At 41.0% G+C, this 21,071-nt stretch overlaps 1 protein-coding gene and 1 long non-coding RNA gene across 2 annotated transcripts in view; both read right to left on the reverse strand.

Moving 5' to 3' along the window:
* LOC146649273 (ephrin type-B receptor 1-like) overlaps positions 1–21,071 on the reverse strand; it is a 149,920-nt gene that overhangs the window by 42,367 nt on the left and 86,482 nt on the right. The window contains exons 8-11 of the mRNA XM_085387084.1: positions 19,271–19,346; positions 17,701–17,825; positions 782–947; positions 297–402 (exon numbers count right to left, since the gene is read on the reverse strand). Of these exons, the coding sequence (XP_085243210.1) occupies positions 297–402; positions 782–947; positions 17,701–17,825; positions 19,271–19,346 (473 nt within the window). The remainder of the gene's footprint in view (positions 1–296; positions 403–781; positions 948–17,700; positions 17,826–19,270; positions 19,347–21,071) is intronic.
* Positions 14,682–15,756, reverse strand: LOC146649274 (uncharacterized). Its single transcript, XR_014908220.1, has 2 exons — positions 15,549–15,756; positions 14,682–15,076 (listed from the first exon to the last, which is right to left on the reverse strand). It is a non-coding gene; the product is annotated as an uncharacterized LOC146649274 (long non-coding RNA).

The following is a 21,071-nucleotide window of genomic DNA, read 5'->3' on the forward strand; positions in this document are numbered from 1 at the left end:
AGCGGTCATTAAATAACGTGATCTAAAGACGTGATGTGTGGAAGCTGCAACTGTGCTACTGAAGTGCCGCTTTGTCCACGTAATTACAAACACCTTTGCATTTCGTTCAAAGCTCAAAAAAGAGGGGAACTGTTGTTTTAACTATCAGTTCATGTTCCTAGTCTGACAAGTGAAAAGTATGTTATTTAATAGGACACGTGTCTAGCATCTCTACCTCTTTGGATTTTGCAGTGACAGACATTTATGTGCAGCTGCACTTTCGTGTGAAGTGAGCAGGTGTGTCAGCTGTACATTACCTGGTACAGATGATGGCGATAGCTACTAGTGATACAATACACACTCCACCAACTAGAGAGCCAGCAATCAGAGAGAGCTGCTGTCCGAGCTCTGACTTATATTCATCTGCAGAACACACACACACACACAAATTAAGGAAAAAATATTATATTTCATACTCCTCATATGTTTCAGTCTTGCATACACACAGCTGAGCATTTCTGGAAGGGAAAATATATAACTGACACTTTTTTCTCTCTAATACACAGAAAATATAATTTACAAGGCTCATTTTACATGACTGCAAGCACTCTTCACAAACACACACACACGCACACACACAGAAAGTAAGGGAGAATTTAATCACTTCACAGCCAGAATTTCACTCTTGCGCAACCCTCTCACATTCCCTCTCTCAGCCCTACACTCGCTTTCCTCTCCACCACGAAAACCCACACCCACACAAACACCTCCACACACTCCAGATAACCACCCACACACTTACCGTCGGTGAGGGTTTGGAAGAGCATGTCTTTGCTGTAGGCTCCGTAGCCCGCTACAGTGCGGGCCCTCACCTGGACCACATAGCCGGTCCCGGGTCTCAGACCCTCCAGAACCACATTAGGTGTTTCGCTTAGGACCATCGAACTGTTCAGCACAGATGACTGCAACTGCGTGTGAGGTACAGAGACAATTAGGAGATATATTTAAGAAGCAGCCCAAACAGTCTGTCTGTAACCAAAATATTCTTTTAGTCTAACTTCAGCACTTAGTTTTGGCCAGTATAAACAAAAATACATCCAAAGTAAAGCGAAAACAAAAGAAATTGGTAAAAGCACCCTTTGCCAGGCTTCATCACATTGCCCTGTTCCAAATAACAAAAATATTACAGTTACATGTAGTGGTACAATATGTAGTCATGGAGATAGTTTGGGTTTATTAATCCATATTTGGATATCTGTGTTTTCATGTAATGTGAAGCTGAAACAGGAAAAAAGTAATCCACAGGCCTCACTGTGTATAGCTTTTAGTTTATTAAAACTTCACACAGAGAAGACACTGGATTGTTGTTTTAGGGAAGAGTGTGCTGTGATACACAGTGGCCAAAGCACGATTGTGTTTAGTCTCATTTCATTGTGGCTATTAAAAAGCAAGGCAACACTTCACATCGGTAGGTTTGGAATACTGGTGTCCCAAACTAAATAATATCATCATTTCAAAATGCATTTTGTATTTAATCAGTTTATCATTGTCAAAAATGAAAATTTGTTTGATGAATTTGTAACTTCTACAAAATTGCAAAAAACTAAGAAATTGAGAAGGTGGCAAACACTTTTTAGCAGCACTGTGTGTGGGTCACTTTCTAACCTAATCCACCTCGAGAATACAAGAAGTCTACGTGTGCCGCCTTTCTTTCTGTTGTAATGATCTCCAGAGCTGAGAGTTGTACACAGACACAAGAGACTCATCAGTATTACACCCCATGATTCAACAGCTAGAACAACCTTAAGAAGGAATAACTTAACATTTCCTTAATGACTTTCTAATCCACTGTACGAGGATTTATAGAGGCGCTCACACTTTCTGCTCTTCAGTTAATCAAGTGTGTTTGATTAGCAGCACCTGGCTGCCACTTACCCTCTCAGTTCCTATGGAGGCAGCGACTGATTCTGAGTTGTTGTCAAATAAATAATGACACAGTGCACATGTTTTGTAGTCCATCTGAGTTTGTATTTACCTCATTCAAAGACCAGATGCATGCACCAGATGTGTAAAACTTTCTTTTGACCCTGACTGTGCACAGCAGCAGTTGCTTGTAGATGGATCGATGGTTGCCAGTTTGAAAATTTGAACATATTATCCAACCCCTCTGGTCAGCTCTATTGCATCTGTAACCATAACCAGCGCTCACCTCATGGTTACACTGACATCCTGGATAAAACGATCTACACTATGGAAAAGTGAGTGATGAATAAAGAAACACTGCTTAACTTACACCTCTGTGTCGAAACTAAACACTAAGATTGGGAGACTGCCATTTTTTGCAGCACATAAAGATTCAATAAGTCAGGTTCCTCTTTAAAACAGAAAAGGTCAGAAACAAGCATTTTGCGAGGTGTGGAGCCCTATTCAAAACTAAAGAACTCCTAAAGCTGCTGCTTTTGCAGACTTGATATTGGTATTCTTAAACAGATTACACCATATGATTTGTGAGGCTTAATTTGATTCAAAATGGGCAGAAGGCATTCAAAATACAGCGGCAGACTGAGTGTTTGCTGAATGAATATAATGATTCTGTGCACAGGAAACAGATTCCACACTAGGGCTGGGCCATATTATACCGTTCACGGTAATACCGGTATAATGTTAGGCAACGATAGGAAAATGAAATATCGCGATAGAATGGGAGTAAAACGCGCATGCGCAGTGCCTTTGTTTTCATACGCACATGGCCGATTGTTGAGTGAAACAGATGAACCAGAATTGGTTTGTAAAAATGGTGCAACTTCCGTGATGTGGAACTGGTTTGGTGTTTGTCCGTCAGATACACAACAAAGCACATTTTTTTGCAGAACATGCAAGCGGCCGTTGTTATTGTCATATTTGTCGGACTAAGATGCTCTTAAATCTGGGAGTAATCTGGGTCCTAAACTCCGTATGCTTCAGGTCAAACAACACTGCAGCATCACTTAGAGTTAAAAACTGTCTAAATTCTTTCATCTTTAATAAAACGATCAGCATTGCTGCTTTACCAGGTGTAACTATAAAGTTTAACTTCCAGGCATCCATGAAAACAAAAGTTATTACATTTAATGGAGTTAGAAGTTAGCAGGAAGCTAGCGGAAGTTAGCTCGCTAGTTTCGCTAGTTACCTAAGCATGATATTGCATGTTCTGACTGAGAGATTTCTGAAAAAAATCAAACGTACAGCTCTGCTATCACTTCCAACATAAATGAAGACAGGAAACTAAACAGCAGTGACGTTTGTAGGGTTACTGAAGTTGGGCTAGCTGGTATATAATGATGTGCTACGTGATCGCTAGCGACACAGCTATGTTAGCATAACATAAACAGTGAAGCTGGAGGACGAACACTAACACTTTTCCACTTATAAAAGTTAACGTGAAGGTTCTTCATGGTTAGAGACAAATGCAATCGCATGGCAGGATGCTGTAAACGGACCAAACTTCAGTCAGGAGAACAACTGAGATAATCCATCCACAATACGAGGTTAGTCATTAATATACTGCAACAACATGGGAATAGAGCCGCTGCCAGAGAATTCAACATTAATGAATCAATGGTACAGAAGTGGAGGAAGCAAGAAGAATGAGTTTAATAAAGTTTGATTTATCTGACTGCTTTGTTTCGCTTAATGTGCCTTATAATCCCGTGCACCTTATGGTCCGAAAAATACGTACTGCACACTGCAGTTTAATGTTGCAAAGCACCTCTTTTTAACTTCAGTGGATATTATACATGGTTATGCTCAGGATATGTCAGCCCATTTCTACTGGAAATGCCTTTTGGTTAAACTTTCAGCAAGCAATTTGCATTTGCACTGTTAAATTTTTATAAAGCTTTAATGTACATAAAAACCAGCTTCTTGTTTAAGTGAAAATAAATGGAAGGTTGTCTTTTTGCGCTAGTAATGTTGTGGAGTTGTATTTTGTCTCGCATCAATTATATCGTCGGTTATATCGTTATCGCAAATTTTCAAATATATATCGTGATAAATATTTTTGGCCATATCGCCCTGCTCTATTCCACACAGCAGAAAACAGTATGTGAGCTTAACCTTCCCTTCCCCATCAGTCTCTTATACTAAACTGTAACCAGAGTAAAGGGCAAAGTTGTCCTGTTCTCTCTGGAAACCTAAATCCTCACAGGATCCTCTCAGACATCAAAGGTTCCTCTGGTACAGTTGCAGTCACTGTCAGAAGGCAAGAAGTCAGAAATCTTTAGCTGGCACTCGTGCGATTTCCAACATTTACCCCGTTAGCACCACTTTGGAGCCAACCCAACAAAAACAATGAATAGTCTTTAGCGATCCTTTGTCATTATTTCTGGAAAGATACATAAACATGATATGTTTTTCCAGTTTTCTTGGTGTGGTAACACAGAATCTTCCCACATGAGAACAAATGTTGTTCAGGCTTTTTCAAGCTCACTATCGTTAACATTTCTAAACCTCCAGTTTTTGTTTCATATGATGCTCCTTGCCCTCATATATCTTCCAGTTACGTTTTCACCCCTTTTAACCCCACCCCCCTTCATTCCCTGCATATATAGGTATTTCTGTCACAATGCAGTTAATTAGCTATTATCCTCAGAGACAGGTGAGAATTTGGTCTTCACCCCTTCCATTTCTTCTTCTGGACTGAATTAGGTATGAGACCTATCAGGCCACTCCAATAAACCAAAGACCACCACCTTGCACTGCTATCTTTCTCTGTCTGCCTTCTAGACTTCCTGTCTTCAGTCGGTTTCTTTCAGATAAAAAAAAAAAAAAAAGCTTCACTGCAGTTAATTTGAAATGGAGTCTGGAGAGAATGACAGATATAATGTGGTGATGGCATGAAAGTAGAGGGAGGGAAGCATGCAGTGAGGATGAAGGGTGGTAGGGTGGAGGGGGTCAAAAGCATAGCAAAGATGAGAGGAAGAGAGATGACGGTGGTGATGAACAGGACAGGTCAGGAGGGAAAAGAGTGGGAAGAAATTGAGGGAAAAGCAGACGAAAGGCTGGGAAGGCTACCAGAAGATGGAACGGATGAAAGAGGGTTAAAGATGATTGTTTTTATTATCGTAATCTTTCATAACCAACACTCATCCCCCGATCATCAGCCCCCTTTGTTGCTGCAGGGCCTGTTTACTTTTCCAATATGCGATATCATATAGTATTTATTACCTTCATTCATGTCATCTTAATATACTGATTTCTCTTATTAACATATATAAAAGACGGACGCTGCTAATTGCTTTCTCGTAATTAGGACATAACGCAAGGACAAGTGTTAAAGGCTTGAAAAGAATGCGTTATATTTGCAAGTGGACAGAGAAATGGGGTATTGTGTTGGGGGTGAAGTTTGAATTTGAAGGTGTGTGTGTGGGTGGGGGGGAGGGAGGATGAGGGTGGCTCTATGTTTGCCAGAATGAAGAGGTTAAGGGGCAGCCCATATGGGAAGGCCTGGTAGCCAGAGATAAGTAATGGGGAAAAATCCAGCCTTCTTGCACCATATCAAATCTACTACATTAAAACCTCATTATCTATAGAGTGGGAGTGGAAAAGGAAGGTGCGGGTGGGGAGGATGGGGGGGCGAGAGAAGGTGGAGAAATGACAAAAAACTGCCAGAGCAGGAGGTAGAGTACAGCTGTCTGGTAAGAAAAACCTGTCCTCTCTCTGCAGGCTTATCAAACCACTCCCCGGGGACATCTTCACTTTCAAATATGTGCTAAAATTAGTCTTTATGTGGCCGACTGCTCCGTGGTGTGAAACGCAGCGACTGAATTGGCTTCTGCGTTAAATGATATTGAAGTAAAAGCAACAGCAAATAAGGCTGACTTAGAGTAAAGTCACTGTCATGATTTTGACTAACTAAGGATTTTATCTGTGGCTGTCACACCACAGGTGCAGTACATCTCTCAGTGAGAGCACTACTTCTCACCGTGTACTCAGCTCACTTTAATTGCCCTGCGAGAGGCAGAATCTCGACCTCCTCTTCTCTCCCTACTCTCCATCTTTCCTGGAACTTTGCTGATACCAAAACTGTGAGAATAAGAGGAGCGGTGAGTGCTCCATATGGAGATAGGGCTACTGTGCTCTTCCTGTTATTTATTTCTTTTTTGATGATGCCTAAGTGACAACGCTGTGTATGTAGAGTAAAAGACTGTGAAAGAAACACAAAAAAATGACGAACATGAAATACTAAACCCGCATAAGAATATAGATCAAATTAAAAAAGTGTTTTAAGGTGGTAAACAAAGCCACAACTCCTTCCTTTGCATCTAAGAGTACAATCACTATTTATGCTGGTGTAGGCTTTTCAGGAAGTGCATTATGGGATTGGCATGGTTGTGCTCTGCAGCTAGACAGCCAATGCACAGCTTTGTAGACTTTTGTCTACATGTAGTAGCTGTCTGCTGACAACAGGAGGCAGTGTCAAAAATATGCTGAGCAACAGGTCTGTAGAGTGTATTGATCCCCGAGTTGAAAAACCCCTGCATTCAACCTATTCACCTAAGCAGTCGACATTAGAACGATGCCACCTTATCCCATAGTCCAGCCAATGATGCGATATACGCAGTTAATCAACATCATTGACAGGCTATGACAGCGTCCTTATGTGCTGACACCGGTGTTTTAGCTAGCAAAGCGGCGTGGCTGATGTGGAGTTAATGGCAACATGTACAACCACTGGAGATGTGAGCAGGACAGACGGAAGTTGACGGAAAAAGTGTGGACTTTATACCAGTTTTTAAATTGTGTTGATCGGCCACGTAAAACCAGAGTTATGATAAAAAATATATGCAATGTTTGTTTTTCCTGAATACTATTGTTGTTTATATTTACTGCGGGAAGAAACGGTAAAAACTGCGTTTTATAAGGAAAACGCTCGAAAGCACTCTCCACCTGTGAGCAAAACCAAAACCAAAAAACCCCCCACCCTTTCCTGTTCGTCGGAAAAAGTACCATGTCGACCAATCAAAAAAATGATATGGCAACATGGCATTTAGTTGTTTAGGAAGGGGGGAAGTTTTAGGAGTGACAGCGGTGTTTTGAGATGAGAGATTTGCGACGTTTAGCGCAAATCTTGTGTGAATGTTACAGCTGTTACAGCAGTGATACATCTCCTGCTGTCAAGCCTGCAGGTATCAGGCTGTTGCTCTCCTTTATCTCATAGTGGACAGAAATTATTTTTTGGAGTGGCACAAATAATTTGTGTGGCATCAAATTTGATGCAGAACAGCTGATTGTTCTGTAAATAGTTTGAAATGTTTATTTAAAAACAACTTTGTTGTTTGCATAACTCAGTAACTTTTTTGAAGAAGTAACTATATAATTAATTGCCCAACATTGATCATTATATGCTGTATTTTGCAGACAGAGTTACAGGACTCTCTCCCAGACCACAGACTCATAATACAAGTCAGAGCTTTATTGGAGTTCAAGTTATTTTTACTTCCAATAGTGTTAACATACTACACAGGTCATGAACAAGATTTTTTTTAATTTTCATTGTAAGTGGGCTAAAGCACTTAATTAAAAGAAGTCTAACATAAATGTAAATGCTGTAGTTTGGTCATTTTAATAAACCATGTAACTTGGATGGATTTGATGCTGGCGTGACCACACATCTGCTGTTGCACACAGTGGTCTAAGGGGGCCGCTCAGGGAGTTTGTGTGTTCGCTCAGACACATGAAAAATTAGAGAGAACATTGCTGTAGACTGTTCTTGAAGTTCTAACACATTTGTTTACTACAGTCTTTGTCTGTGCTTTATCGATCTTTTCATGACTTTGTGGGCCCCCTTTACTGTTCAGGCCAGCGTTTGAATCCAGCATTCAACCTATGCATAGCATCAGCAACATCTACATACTGTTGGTTATTTTCTTGCTGTATGTAAGCAAGCCCACGTAGACTGCATAGCATAATCCTGTACTCTGCGTAGCCAAACACCTACGCAAACAGACTACAGACGCAGTACCATGAATCCCACTTGAAACAACTATTATCCGGTTCTGTGCTTCCGGATAATGTTTGAAATACAGCCAGTCCTACCCTGGAGAAACATGAAACATTTTACATTTGAACGACAGATGAAATGAAAATGATATAAATGGTTTTCGTTTATCGGAGATGAGTCACCCTCACCGAGCTTACGGAATCTCTCCTTTATTCCTAAAGGAAAAATCAGCATGTGTCGTCTAATGCCCATTATAGATAAGAGACACTGAATCAGCAGGAGTCTAAATGAAAGTTTTGTATAAGAATTAGTGAGGTTTAAGAGACAGTAGTGAGACCTGCTATGGTGTATGGCTTAGAGATAGTGGCACTGATAAAAAGGCGAGTGGTGGAGCAGGAGGTGGCAGAGTTGAAGATGTTGAGATTTTAATTGGGAGTGAGCAGGAGGGACAACATTAGAAATGGAGGAGGGATAGTGGATGTACTGGGAAAAGGATGTTGAAGATGGAGCTGCAAGAGGATGAACACACAGAAGATTCACAGGTGTAGTGAAGGAGAACATGCAGAGGGTTGGTGTGACAGAAGACAATGTAGAAACAGGGTGAGAGCTAATGCTAACAGTTAACCAGCTAGAAAAGATAAAAATAAAGGTACATGCTGCTGAAAAATACCTGTCTTTAAAACTGTTAATAAGGCATCACAAATTATTACACAAATTAATTCAAAACTAACAATACAATTAAGTGCAATTTATAAAAAGCATTAACTCCACATATGTTGGAAAGCAAACCTTGAAGTAATAGGTACTGATTTTTAATTATGTAATGACAAATGGTTGCATTAGTGCCACATTAAGACTTAAAAAGCAGCAGCAGTATCCATAAAAATAAAAAGGAAAGATTCAAACACACGTTTTCAGTTGTTTTTGTGCAGCCCTGCGAAGTTGACAGCCCTGGAAAATTGGAATCTCTGAGCAAGTTCTCTGAAGCCACGGACTTTAGGGCCGCGAGTGTTTTCATCAAAGAGAATAGATAACAAAAACAGTTGACAAGAGTACTGGGCATTTAAAGTTTGTACTTGCGCTCACAGTTGAGAGTTTCAATGAGTTATGGAAGTACCAACTCGCTGACAGTGCGTATTAAAAAGAAAAAAATGAGCACAGGGAGAAGCAGTGGTATTCCAAAAAATGCCAAAAACAATTTTCTTCAGATCTTGTGCGAAGGACTGAAGGATGGTGGGGAATGAAATGTGATCCATGGCTGAGGAGGCACGCGCTCTGTTTGGTGTATGTTACACAATCCCTTGTAGGTGCTTCACTCTTTGTTTTTAATCTGTCTGCAGCAAAAGTCTGTCTGTTTTTGCAGCTGTTGGCTCTGCTTCAAAAAAAGATGAGGACATTCTTATATTTACCTTTGGGTGATAGATATGGGAGTAATTTAACTCGGAGTCTCGAAATGCATTGCTTCCTATTTGCGGAATTACAAAGACAAGATATGCTGTCGCAATTTTCCTTTCTCTTCACAATTTTCTTTCCTAGAGCAACTTCTTTGATAGGAAAGCAATCAGAACCTGCATGTTTTACCACTGAATCAGAGGCTCACATTGGTGCCTCTGGTCTGACATTCGCTATTCAAGCTAGACTATGAAGTCTTTTGTTCCATAGTCTCCTGGTTCATACAAATTAGGACCTTGTCCACTACAGGCAGCTGAAGGCTTGATTGCTTCAGTAAGACAGCCTCACAGAAGACTGGTAGGAGCTTTGAAAAACACCCACTGAGGAGATAAATTGGTGGTTTAGTGTTTCTGCTTTTGAGTGAATCGGTTAACAAGATTAAATGATCTTCCACTATTCTACATTACAAAAGCTGGAGTAACACTGTTATCAACGCTGCAGCAAGACATTCATATTGTGATCTCTTTTGCAAAACACTGACTCCAGAAGGGTAAATAATATTCTGTCTGCACAAGAAACTGCTTCATATCTGGAGTGCATCCACAGAATGGAAATCTGATCACAAAGCTAGAAGCATCTACGCTGCTCGAAAAAATGAAAGAAACAAATCAGAATATAGATCTGATCTCAATGGGGGGGAAAAATCATGCTGCCTGCATATCTATACTGATCGGGTAATGTGTTAGGAATGAAGGGATGTTACATTGTTTGATGGAAATGAAAATTACAAACATACAGAGGGCCTAATTCAAAGATACCTTGTAAATCCAAGTGAAGAAAAGTATGTGGCAGACCAGCCCATTTTACTGAAAATTCACCCCAGCCACTCAACATGGCACTCAATGGTTTGTATGTTCTCAATGTGCTTATGTGCATGCCTGACAACATCGGGGCATGCTCCTACTGAGACCACAGATGGTGTCCTGGGGCATCTCCTCCTAGATCTGGACCAGGACATCACTGAGCTCCTGGACAGTCTGTGGTGCAACCTTGCAGTGTCTGATGAACTGAAACATAACGTCCCAGACGCGTCCTATTGGATTTAGGTCAGGCGAGCATGGGAGCCGGTCAGTATGAACTCCTTTATCTTCCACAAACTGTCTGCAAACTTTTGCCACATGAGGTCAGGCATTATTGTGCAACAGGAGGAAACCAGGACCCACTGCACCAGTGTAGTGTCTGACAGTGGATTTCACAGTGTGCCAGTGTATTGTTGCCAATCCTGTAGAGGTCTCTGCGCCCCTCTGTGGATATGCCTCACCCCACCATCACTGACCCACCGCCAAACCTGTCGTGCTGAGCGAACATTCTTCATTTGTTCTCCAGACCCCTTCACGTCTGTCACATGTGCTCAGGGTAAACCGGCTCTTATCTGTCAAAGGCATATTCTGGTGTTCTGGCAAATGCCACAGTGTCGGCCAGTGAGCACAGAGCCCACTAGAGGACATCAGGCTAGCCTCATGTAGTTTGTTTCTGATATTTGGTCAGAGACATTCACACCAGTGTCCTGCTGGAGGTTTATTTTGTAGCTCTGGCAGTGCTCATCCTGTTTCTCCTTGCACAAAGGAGCAGATATCGGTCCTACTGATGGGTTAAGAATCTATTACAGTCCTGTCCATTTCTCCTGGAGTAGCTGTCGGTGTCCTGGAATCTCCTCCATGCTCTTGAGACTGTGTTGAGCGACAGAGCAAATCTCTTGGTGATGCCATGTATTCATGTCCCATCCTAGAGGAATTGAACTACCTTTGGAACCTCTGTGGGGTCCAGGTGTCACCTCATGCCACCGGTGACTGACCCTAACTGAACTAGTGCAAAAAATTGTCAGAAAAGACGGGGAGAGAAAAAATGTCAGTGGCCTCCACCTTTAAAACCATTCCTGTTTTGGGGGTTTTCAAAAGGTTTTCCTTTTTGTGAAGCAGTATATATAGAGAACATGGAAGTTCACATGATTAGCATGCCAAGGTCAAATCCTAAAAATGAATCCAACTCCAGGGCATGTCTCTACAGTGGTGAGATAGGCACTGGTGAGTCTCCTGCTCTTCTGGACTCTACAGCCAAGCCCTATGCTAAAGCACTACTTTGGTTGTGGAGGTTCCCCTCCAAGGTTTTGTTACAGGTGGCAGCAATGACCTTGTTTTGTTCACCTCCTTTGGATTAATAACCCCTCCACCACAACAACCTTCATATTCCTAAAAGGAGAAGCAGGTTTCTGGTTGCTTTTATCTGAAAAATTACTCACAATAATAAACTTTATTCCAGAAAAAAATACAGTTATAACCAACTAAAAATAATTTCTTCTATAGGGTGGCTGAGCTTAAACTTTAGAAATAGTTCAATCAATCCTGAGGGAGAACAGAATAGAGCTGGTGCTCCTTTATTTCTAAAAAGCTAAAGTGGTTCAGGCATTTCATAAGGCTGACTTCAGGGTGCCTCCCTTTGGAGATTTTCAGGGCATATGCATCATGTAGGAGACCCTAGGGTAGACTCGGACTTTGTGAAAGGATTTTATGTATATCTGATGTGGTACTGGAATGCCTCTGGATCCCTCAGGATGTGCTAGGAGACGCTGCTAAGGAGAAGAATGTCTGGACTAACTTGACCTGGCCTAAAGAAATGATAGATGGAGAATGTGGGCATCCCTCTTGTGCAGGAGATCAAGTACTGAGACTGAGAGTTTCCTTTTATTCTCAGTATAACTCAGAGGGTCAGGGTAGGGAAGAATAAAGAAAACTTCCAAAGAGTTCAGCTAATGGACACAAGTGGTTCTTCTCTCGGAGCACATTTCTGGCCTTTGCGAAACAGGAACAATAGGAGTAAAAGAAAGCTACAAAGGATCATTTTGAATATCGATCATTTTCCTTCAACCTTGCCTGCCTGGAACAGAAATCCTCAACACTCTGGCCTGGAAGAACGGATGCTTCTTGTTCTCTTTTCTGTGGCAGACTCCATCTCTCTGGGGTGAAAGGCTTTGCCCTTTTAAGATAAAGGTAACTATGTAATATCAGTGCTCTGTGCTGACTTCGGGCATGTACTGAGGTCCACGGAGAGACCTGAAGCCCACAGCAACAGAGAATGCTGAGGAGATGAATCTAGGACACCATCTTACTCAGCAAACAATAGAGAAATATTAGCGGCTGCAGTCTACAAACACTATGATATCCCGCCTCGCAGACTTTGGAACAGACAAAACAACATAAGCAGTAAATTGAATAAATGCATCGGAGCTGTATACATGACTGCCAATGAATATTTTCCTGTAAAACAGCAACAAAAGATATCGCCGTCTTGTGTGGCTACCTAAATATTTAATATTTCAGCTAGGATCGGATTAGCTGGAAAGGTTTTGGGGAAATTTGTCTAAATTACTGTCCATTTGTCTTCTAAAGTTTTCAGTAAAGACTAAAGAATTAGCTGCTTGAGACTCCCAAGATCAGCATGAGCTCTTACTGCTCCTGATTAGCCTAATGGTTGATTTAATTTTCATCTTCACAAATCCTAATTTGATCTTATATTGCATGTTACCGATAACAAAGCTGCAGCAGCCCAAACTACTCCCTTTGTTCGTGTTCGATTCAGTGAAACGCTGAGTTGGAGGGAGGCGGTCCTCATTGTCTGAAAACAGCTTTTTAAAGCCAGTTGTTAATGAATGGACACTCATCCTTCCTGCACAAATACGATCAACAAATTTATGTGTGGTTGAAAAAAGAAAGGCTCTACATCACTGTAAAACCCTGTCAGTATGGCTGCAGGCCCCATTAAATATGCATTGTAGCTCTAAGATCAATCCTGACTTATTAGGAAATAATATTGCATAAAAGATGATACATGAATAGGCATTCAGCACGAGTGGGAGACAAAAATACATCATTTATAAGAGCTATAAATTGTAGAAATATGCTGACAGGTTTCTGCCTTCAGCTGTCCTGAAATAATTGCCATGTTGATCAGCCACCAAACCCAGTGATGATGATTTTTATCAAGCTGCAGTTTTCATACTAAATGACAAGAAATATTTAATAACAACGGTATTACAAAAACGGCAGTACTGAGTACTGAGTTTCTTGAACGATATGATGGAGAACAGACACGTTCAGAAACATTTGTCATGGTGTCTGCTGCTGTTGGATGGATGTTCTCAAGGAGTCTATGAAACTACCAGACAGCCCGTAATCTTCTGTCAAGTATTAAAAACATAACATCATGCCTGTATAAATTATCGCCATACCCAATACACTTTTGAAGCTTCTCTTTGATAGATGAAAAAATTTCAATTATTAAATTTTAAAAACTGGTTCTCTTCCATCCGCTGCCTGGAGTTATCCTACCCCCTTATTTTCTTAAACTCCTGGATAGATGTAGTACCTAACTATTCTTTTTTTGGTGAATATTTTAACATTGCTATCAGCCTCTCCTCCTTATTAATATTAAACACATCTAATTTCTTTCAGTAACATGTTTTTTGTTTGTTTTTTGTTTGCTGTTTTTTGTGTTTTCCAAGGGACTAAATCTGGAAACATAAGGTAGCACATACAATATCTACCTAGCAACAACACTTCTGTGAGCTCCTGATGTGTGTTTATAATTAATGCTTTATTGTTGATGAAGATGGGAACTTGAACTCTACATCACCACGGTGAGCAAGATAAATCTAGGAAATGATCTCACACCCAGCAAACAATAGAACACTATTAGTGACAGCGGACACTGTAACATATGTGAAACCATTAAGAGCCCCTAGTAAAAAAGCAGAAAGTGCAGTGCTGTGCGTGAGTCTATATTTTGCTAGGAAAATGTGAAATCGGTGTAGGGATTTATTGAAACATGCAGAAACATCCATAGAAATACAGTATTTAAGACAAAATCAGAGTTTATATAAATGTAACCAGCTTGAAAGTCAAGTCATTTCATATGATCGCCATTAGTCTTCAACACAGACTGTTTTGGGCAAGCTTTCTTATCATTTCTTTAAGCAGCCTTCAGGAATAGTTCCCTAAGCTTCTTGAAGGACTGCCTTTTGTTCTACTCTCTTCTGGGATGATCCCACATTGCTTTAATGATGTTAGGGAGGCCAATCCATTATGTGCCTTTTTGTTTTCTATCTGGGTTTCTACTGCACTAGTAGTGTGTTTGCGATCATTTTCATGCTGAAAAATTCAGCTCTTGTGTAACCAGTATGTAACAAAATATATAAACAATGGGCAAATCAGAAGATTTCAGGAACGACAGGAGCCCAGAGGATGGGTAACCACAATGAAAACACAACTGCAAATGATGAAGCAATAGTTCAACTGTATTTGAAATTTGTGCACTGTATTGCCTTTACAATAACAACCAAAATTGTGTGTGCGCGCACAGATACCCAAAATAAAAAAGAAAAGAATGTTAGACCCGGGTCTTTTAAAGTGTCAATAGGATCCAGATCAGGCCTGTTTGGTGATCTGGTGAGTTATTGGTGTGAGTTCAGTCCACGATCGATGTATGGTTTGCACTGTTTTGTCCTACCACAGTTCAGGCAACCAGACTTCAAATTTCAATTCCAAATGGGCTGTGGCTCGCCATCCATTGCAATGGAAAATTATTCCTCTTCTGCGGATTTCCACAAAGTCTGTAATCCAATGTTCTCCGAGGAGTCTCGGCTCCTTTCTCCAACTCAAAAAACCTGACCTAAGAGTGAGGTCAGAATTACTTCAAATGAACACGGTTCACACTTAACTAACACTTCTGTTTAAAGTATAAATCATGAACAAAATGTGTTTCAATTTCTAATGTTGTACAACTAATCAAATTCTAAACGTTTTCATTACATGGCAATGTAGCTATCACCAATCATTAAAGCAATTCACACTGCTCATTAAAAGCAGCAAACTCAATATACTCTGCTCACGGTCAAGTAACAACAGTGATGAATAAAAGTAACACAATAAAACATTTCAATACAACAGATAGACATACTGTTTTTTCCTTAACCTAACAACAGCTAATAAGTTCTCAACTAACGCTTAACAACGGGAGTGAGCGTTTAGCACACTCGCTAGCTACTTGCATAGTACCGTCACCATTAGCGTTTGTTTTTTGAAGCGAACAACATTAACATTTCAGGATGCCGATCAGCGGCTATAACAGTTTCGTTACTCACCAGTGCAAAGCACTTCGTATTCATAAAACTAGCTTCGGCTATCCAAATCTGGCGGCTAATCAAGCAGACACCAACAGCTTCGCTGTTTCAACAGCTACCACGTTTTCCCCACAGGTACTGCTATGGCGCGTGTGGTCTAAGCAGCCTTAGCAGCGCAACCAAACATGAAAAACAAGGCGGGACAAACAATCCCATTGGTTGGACTGCATTTGTATCCAGGTCAAAAAATAACCTTTGAGAAACAAAATAAATAAATAAATAACACAAATAATGCAATTCCATACAAAATAATTTGGATTTTTTCTTTAGAGTCTCTCTCCAATCATGAGTGCTTTTAACTGAACAAAATAAAACACCTTTAATAATAATTACAATAAACAGTCTCTAATTCCATCTGTTTGCCACTGGGCTACACTTGCCAATCAGATGGTTTCCAGATGGTACTGCATGATGGATCAAAAATCTGACAGGACTTTTCAGTGTTCATAATTCCATCAATCTTGAAAATCCCCAACAACACTTTGTGAAATACAGCCCCAAACCATGAGAGGCTCCACCTTAGCTGTGTCCCAAAACGTAGGCTGCATCCTCCCGAGGCTGCATTTTTAGACCAATTACGCCACAGTGACACAATGAAGGCTGTCCCAATTCGTAGACTCCTCCGAATGCGGCCGACAAATGCGTCCTCCTTTTCCTAAGATTTGAAGGATGGGTCGGGTGTATCCTTCGTGGCCCACCATATCCCAGAATTCATAGCGCGGCCCAGCCAATTCCAGTTTCCAACAATGGCTGCAGCTACTTAGTTTTATTATTACTCTTATTACTCTTTCTGGGTCACAAAATAAACTTTTAACATATTTTAATGTAGCTGTGTAAACTTCAAATATCTGCTTGGTTTATCAAGACATCACATATCGCATATTTGTAAAAGTGCTCCGACCTTTTCGGAGACGTCTGTTACCCACCAGATCGATGGCTAGAGGGGGTTCAAGGGTCACTAGAGCAACTAGAACAGCGGACTCCTGGCTTCATCATTTTTTTGGCTAATTGAAAGCCACTCTTCCACCGAGACCATTTCTGATGAAGCTTCAGTGAACTGCTAATGGATCAGCTGAAGAGGAAGATGCATTTCTCTGATTAGATCTTTGTTGGACTTTTTCCTGTTTCTTAAGGACATAGCATTCAGACATTTTTCACTGCAGACAGTTTTTAAGATCTGACACTCCTTCTGTCCTCTGTTTGTCCAGTTTCCTCAAATGTTTCAACGACACACTACACACCGTGTTGTCACATGCCAAGTTTTTAGCTAATATCTCTTTGACAATCACCTTGTTAGTACAAAAATATTATTGTATGCCTATCAAAGTGTCTGTTTTGTGACAGGTTGCTGGTAACACAGTGCCTAAAGATAAAATTAAAAATGTTTTTTTGATAAGTTGTCTGTTATGTGTAGACACAACACTGGTTAATGCCTTTAATTAGGTGCTATTCATCCATCCATCCATCCATTCGCTTCCGCTTATCCTTTTCAGGGTCGCGGGGGGCGCTGGAGCCTATCCCAGCTGTCATAGGGCGAGAGGCAGGGTACACCCTGGGCAGGTCGCCAGTCTGTCGCAGGGCTAACACATAGGGACAGACAACCATTCACACTCACATTCACTCGCACATTCACACCTAGTGGCAATTTGGATTATCCAATTAACCTATCCCCACAAGTTAATTGGGTGCTTGTGCTATTCATTTCTCTAAAAATGGTCAGGTATAAGGACTGGACTAAAAATGAGTGAAAAAACAGTGTTCAGAGAAAAAAGAAAGCATCTGAGGACCATTTTTAAAAATTACAAGAACTTTTGGGTTTCTTGGAAGCAAAATATAAAGTACGCAGTGGTGGCTCATAACTTTTTGCACAGAACTATACGTGTAGTTTTACCAAAATGGTTGGTGTTACTTTTATTCAAGTTCTTAATGGCTGAGGTGTTTGTGCAGAAGTGAGAATCCTGCTGGTCTTTAGTAACAGTCCTGATAATGGATGACTCTGATGAAGTTGATATTGATTTGCCTGCTTTATTGACTAATGAGTTACTGCCAGCGACTATAGCACCAAAAAGCACAGACACAGAGACAAACACAGACATTTATCATCCCACCCTACCTTGTCATAGTATCGTATCTCGTAGTCGAGGATAATTCCATTGGGCTGTTCGGGCGGTGGCCATGACAACGAGAAACTGCGACTTGTTGAGCTCACTTGGTGCATTATGGGAACTGCTGAGGGAGCTGATAAAAAGCGCACACACATACATACGCACACAAGAATACACAATCAATTAGGCAGTTAAAAGACTTGCTAGCATGTTTAAACACCATAAATATGGAAATACAGAGTTTAATGACATATTGCCAAAGATTATTTGCACTCAAAGGAGAAAAATGTTTCCTCTTCCAAGCTCATGAAAACAAATTACTGCACTTGTCACTGATGGGGAAACAAGAGCTATGTCTGCGATGCATTTTTAACCCATAATTTTGGGAACGAGAAGCTGTTGGCTGTAATGTATTTCATGGTTCAGCTTCTGGATCGTTTTATGTGATGGCTTTCATCACTTTTGTGCTTTGATAGTCTCAAGTGGAAATATGAGGCGAGAAGAAGACTAATATCACACAGCATCTGGAGATGTACTACACTGTTTTAAATTTAATTAAATTAGTGTTTTAAAGGACAAAAAACCTCAAGAGAATTTGTCTTCTTGGTTTTATGGGGATTCTGCTGAAAGCCATTATATCCTAAATAGACTGTATGCATCTTACACAGCTGAGTCACCATAATTTCATACAGCAGCTATAACGCACAGTAAATGCTATGATGCCTCAAGAGGTGTATACTTCTGCTGCAGAAATAATTTGACAGCATGAGCGATCTGTCACCTGAAAACCCCACAGTCTTTTTTTTCCTCACATAGCCACAATTGAGCCCCCCCCCCCACACACACACACACACACACACACATACACAGTGTTGAGTTTTACATCCTAAAGTCCAATGAAATACACTCAAAAGCTATTGCATAATTTAAAAATCTCCCCCAGTGCAGTCAACCTGAAAAATAAATCAGTTTTTGTTGAGTCCTAAAAGATTTCAGGGATAAGAGAGCCTCGCATCCGACAGCGGTAACAAATGCGCTCAGAAAACGGCAGGGTGACAATGGATCATGTTTCGATTAGGAATGAGCCAGGGGTGCTGTAGATGAGGTAAATGATGTGTTTTTCCATAGCAAAGCGGCTTTTAAATCTAAATTTGGGTAGCAGTGGAAATATCACTTGTGTCTGTCTCCATAAAGTATTGATGGAGTAATAACTCACTCACTTTATGGCCTCTAAGAATTATACTGAGGGAGACCTAGGGTGAGGAAAGCAGGGAAAGGGGGGAGAAAGCTGAGAAAAGCAGAATTGAGGGAGGGGGAGGAAAAGCGATGAAAGCTGTGGATGAGCAGGAAAGAAAGAGAGAGAAAGGGGAAGGAGAGCGAGAACAGGCAGAGCGATGACAAGCACATAACATGTTTTATGAATTAAAAGGCTGTAGCTCAATTTCCTTTATCTCTCCGACCATCCCTCCCTCACATAATCCACAGTGCCCCGGGGTATGCTAGCACACACACAGATGCTTACACACACACACACACACACACACACACACGCAAAGAGTCATTGCTCTCCCAACTTACCAGCCTGATTGGTTGTAATGTTGATTGACAGTTGTTGGGCGGGGTAAGGGCTCTTGTTGGAGACTCCGTTGACTGCCTATAGAAAAGTAATGGTTATTCCACCCTCAGACATTAAAGTTAATAGTTATTTGAACTGAGTTCTCCACCCCCATCTCTTCATAGCTCTTGGTGCCTTTCCATTCAAGCAATGCATCTGTTTAACAATAATAATGGTGGCTGATAGCTTGAACAACTAGCACATGATTTACCTTTAGCTTCTCAATTTTAGCTAGCAACCGCTGTTGTTTTTTGCCTGAAATGACAAATGGTGCTAGTAAAATTTGGCAAGCTAAGAGTAGCTAAGTTTAATGCCCCAGAATCATATGAAAATAGCAAAGCTAACAAGTTCAACTGTCAAAAGCATTAACTATATTACATGTTGAGTATTATAAGGGAAACCTCAGATTCATGCATTTCTTTGAGACCTAGAAAGTATGGCTGCCTGATTCTGATAGATAGAATCACACATTTTTCTTTGCAGCGAAATTGTATGTTTCACTTATAATGTTAAAACAGTTAAGGCTTGTCAGGTGAGTATGAAAAACATGATAGTACTGCTGCAGTGTAGCAGTAACTTGGTTAGACTGAGTGCACAGTAGGAGAAATCGTAGTGTGCTTTGTAGTGAAATGCTATACAGTAGATGAGGTAATCTACAAGGGTATGATAACCTGCAACTCCACAAAATAATTGGAAATACACTACTGTGCAACAACCTTAAACCATCCCTCATTTCTCTCTCTCTCATATACATATATATATATATATATATATATATATATATATACATATATATATATATATATATATATATATATATATATATACATATATATATATATATATATATATATATATATATATATATATTGGTCGGTTATTGGTCGGTAGTTGGAGGGGACCGGTCCCTTCTTGGGGTCCTTGGGGATCAGGACCGTCCGGCCTTCAGTTAGCCATTCCGGGTGTCTCTCGTTAACTAGCAGCTGGTTCATTTGTGCTGCCAGACGCTCGTGGAGTGCAGTCAGCTTCTTCAGCCAGTAGGCGTGAACCATGTCGGGCCCTGGTGCTGTCCAACTCTTCATACTGGAGACCCTTTCTTGGATATCTGCCACTGTGATGGTTACTGGACCCTGTTCAGGGAGGTCGCTGTGGTCTGCCCTCAGATCCTCTAGCCACTGAGCATTGCCGTTATGGGTTGCATCCTTCTCCCATATGCTCTTCCAGTATTGCTCCGTCTCCAGCCTTGGTGGTGCTGTTCTCTTATTGTTCCCTTGCCACTGAGAGTACACCTTTGCTGGTTCTGTGGAGAACAGCTGGTTTATTCTCCTGCCTTCTATCTCTCTGGTGTACCTCCTCAAGCGGCTGGCCAAGGCTGTGAGTCTTTGCTTGGCAGTTTCCAAGGCCTCAGGTATGGACAGCTTGCTGTATTTCTTAGGCACCTTATTTGTCGCACCTTTCTGCAACTCCGTTAGTTGGCTAACCTCCCTCCGTGCTACTTTGATCTTGCCCTCTAGCCTCCTTCTCCATGGAGGGTACTGCCCCTTGTCGCTGTTCAACTTGTAGCCAAGCATCTCACTGATCACTGCTGCCGTATTGTAGATCAGCTTGTTAGTGTCGGTAATCGTGGTTGTAGGTATTGCCCGTAGTGCTGCATTAACATCATCTAGCAGACCTTCTGAGGGTACTTCACGTAATCTTGGTAACCGGCTACGGGTTTCGACCAATAACCTGCCTCAGTACTACATGGAAGCTCCTGTCAGGCAT

This window comes from Rhamphochromis longiceps, linkage group LG17 (assembly GCF_057381845.1).
Source record: "Rhamphochromis longiceps isolate RC_006_pf linkage group LG17, R_longiceps_female_GT1.1, whole genome shotgun sequence".
NCBI classification, from domain to species: Eukaryota; Metazoa; Chordata; class Actinopteri; order Cichliformes; family Cichlidae; genus Rhamphochromis; species Rhamphochromis longiceps.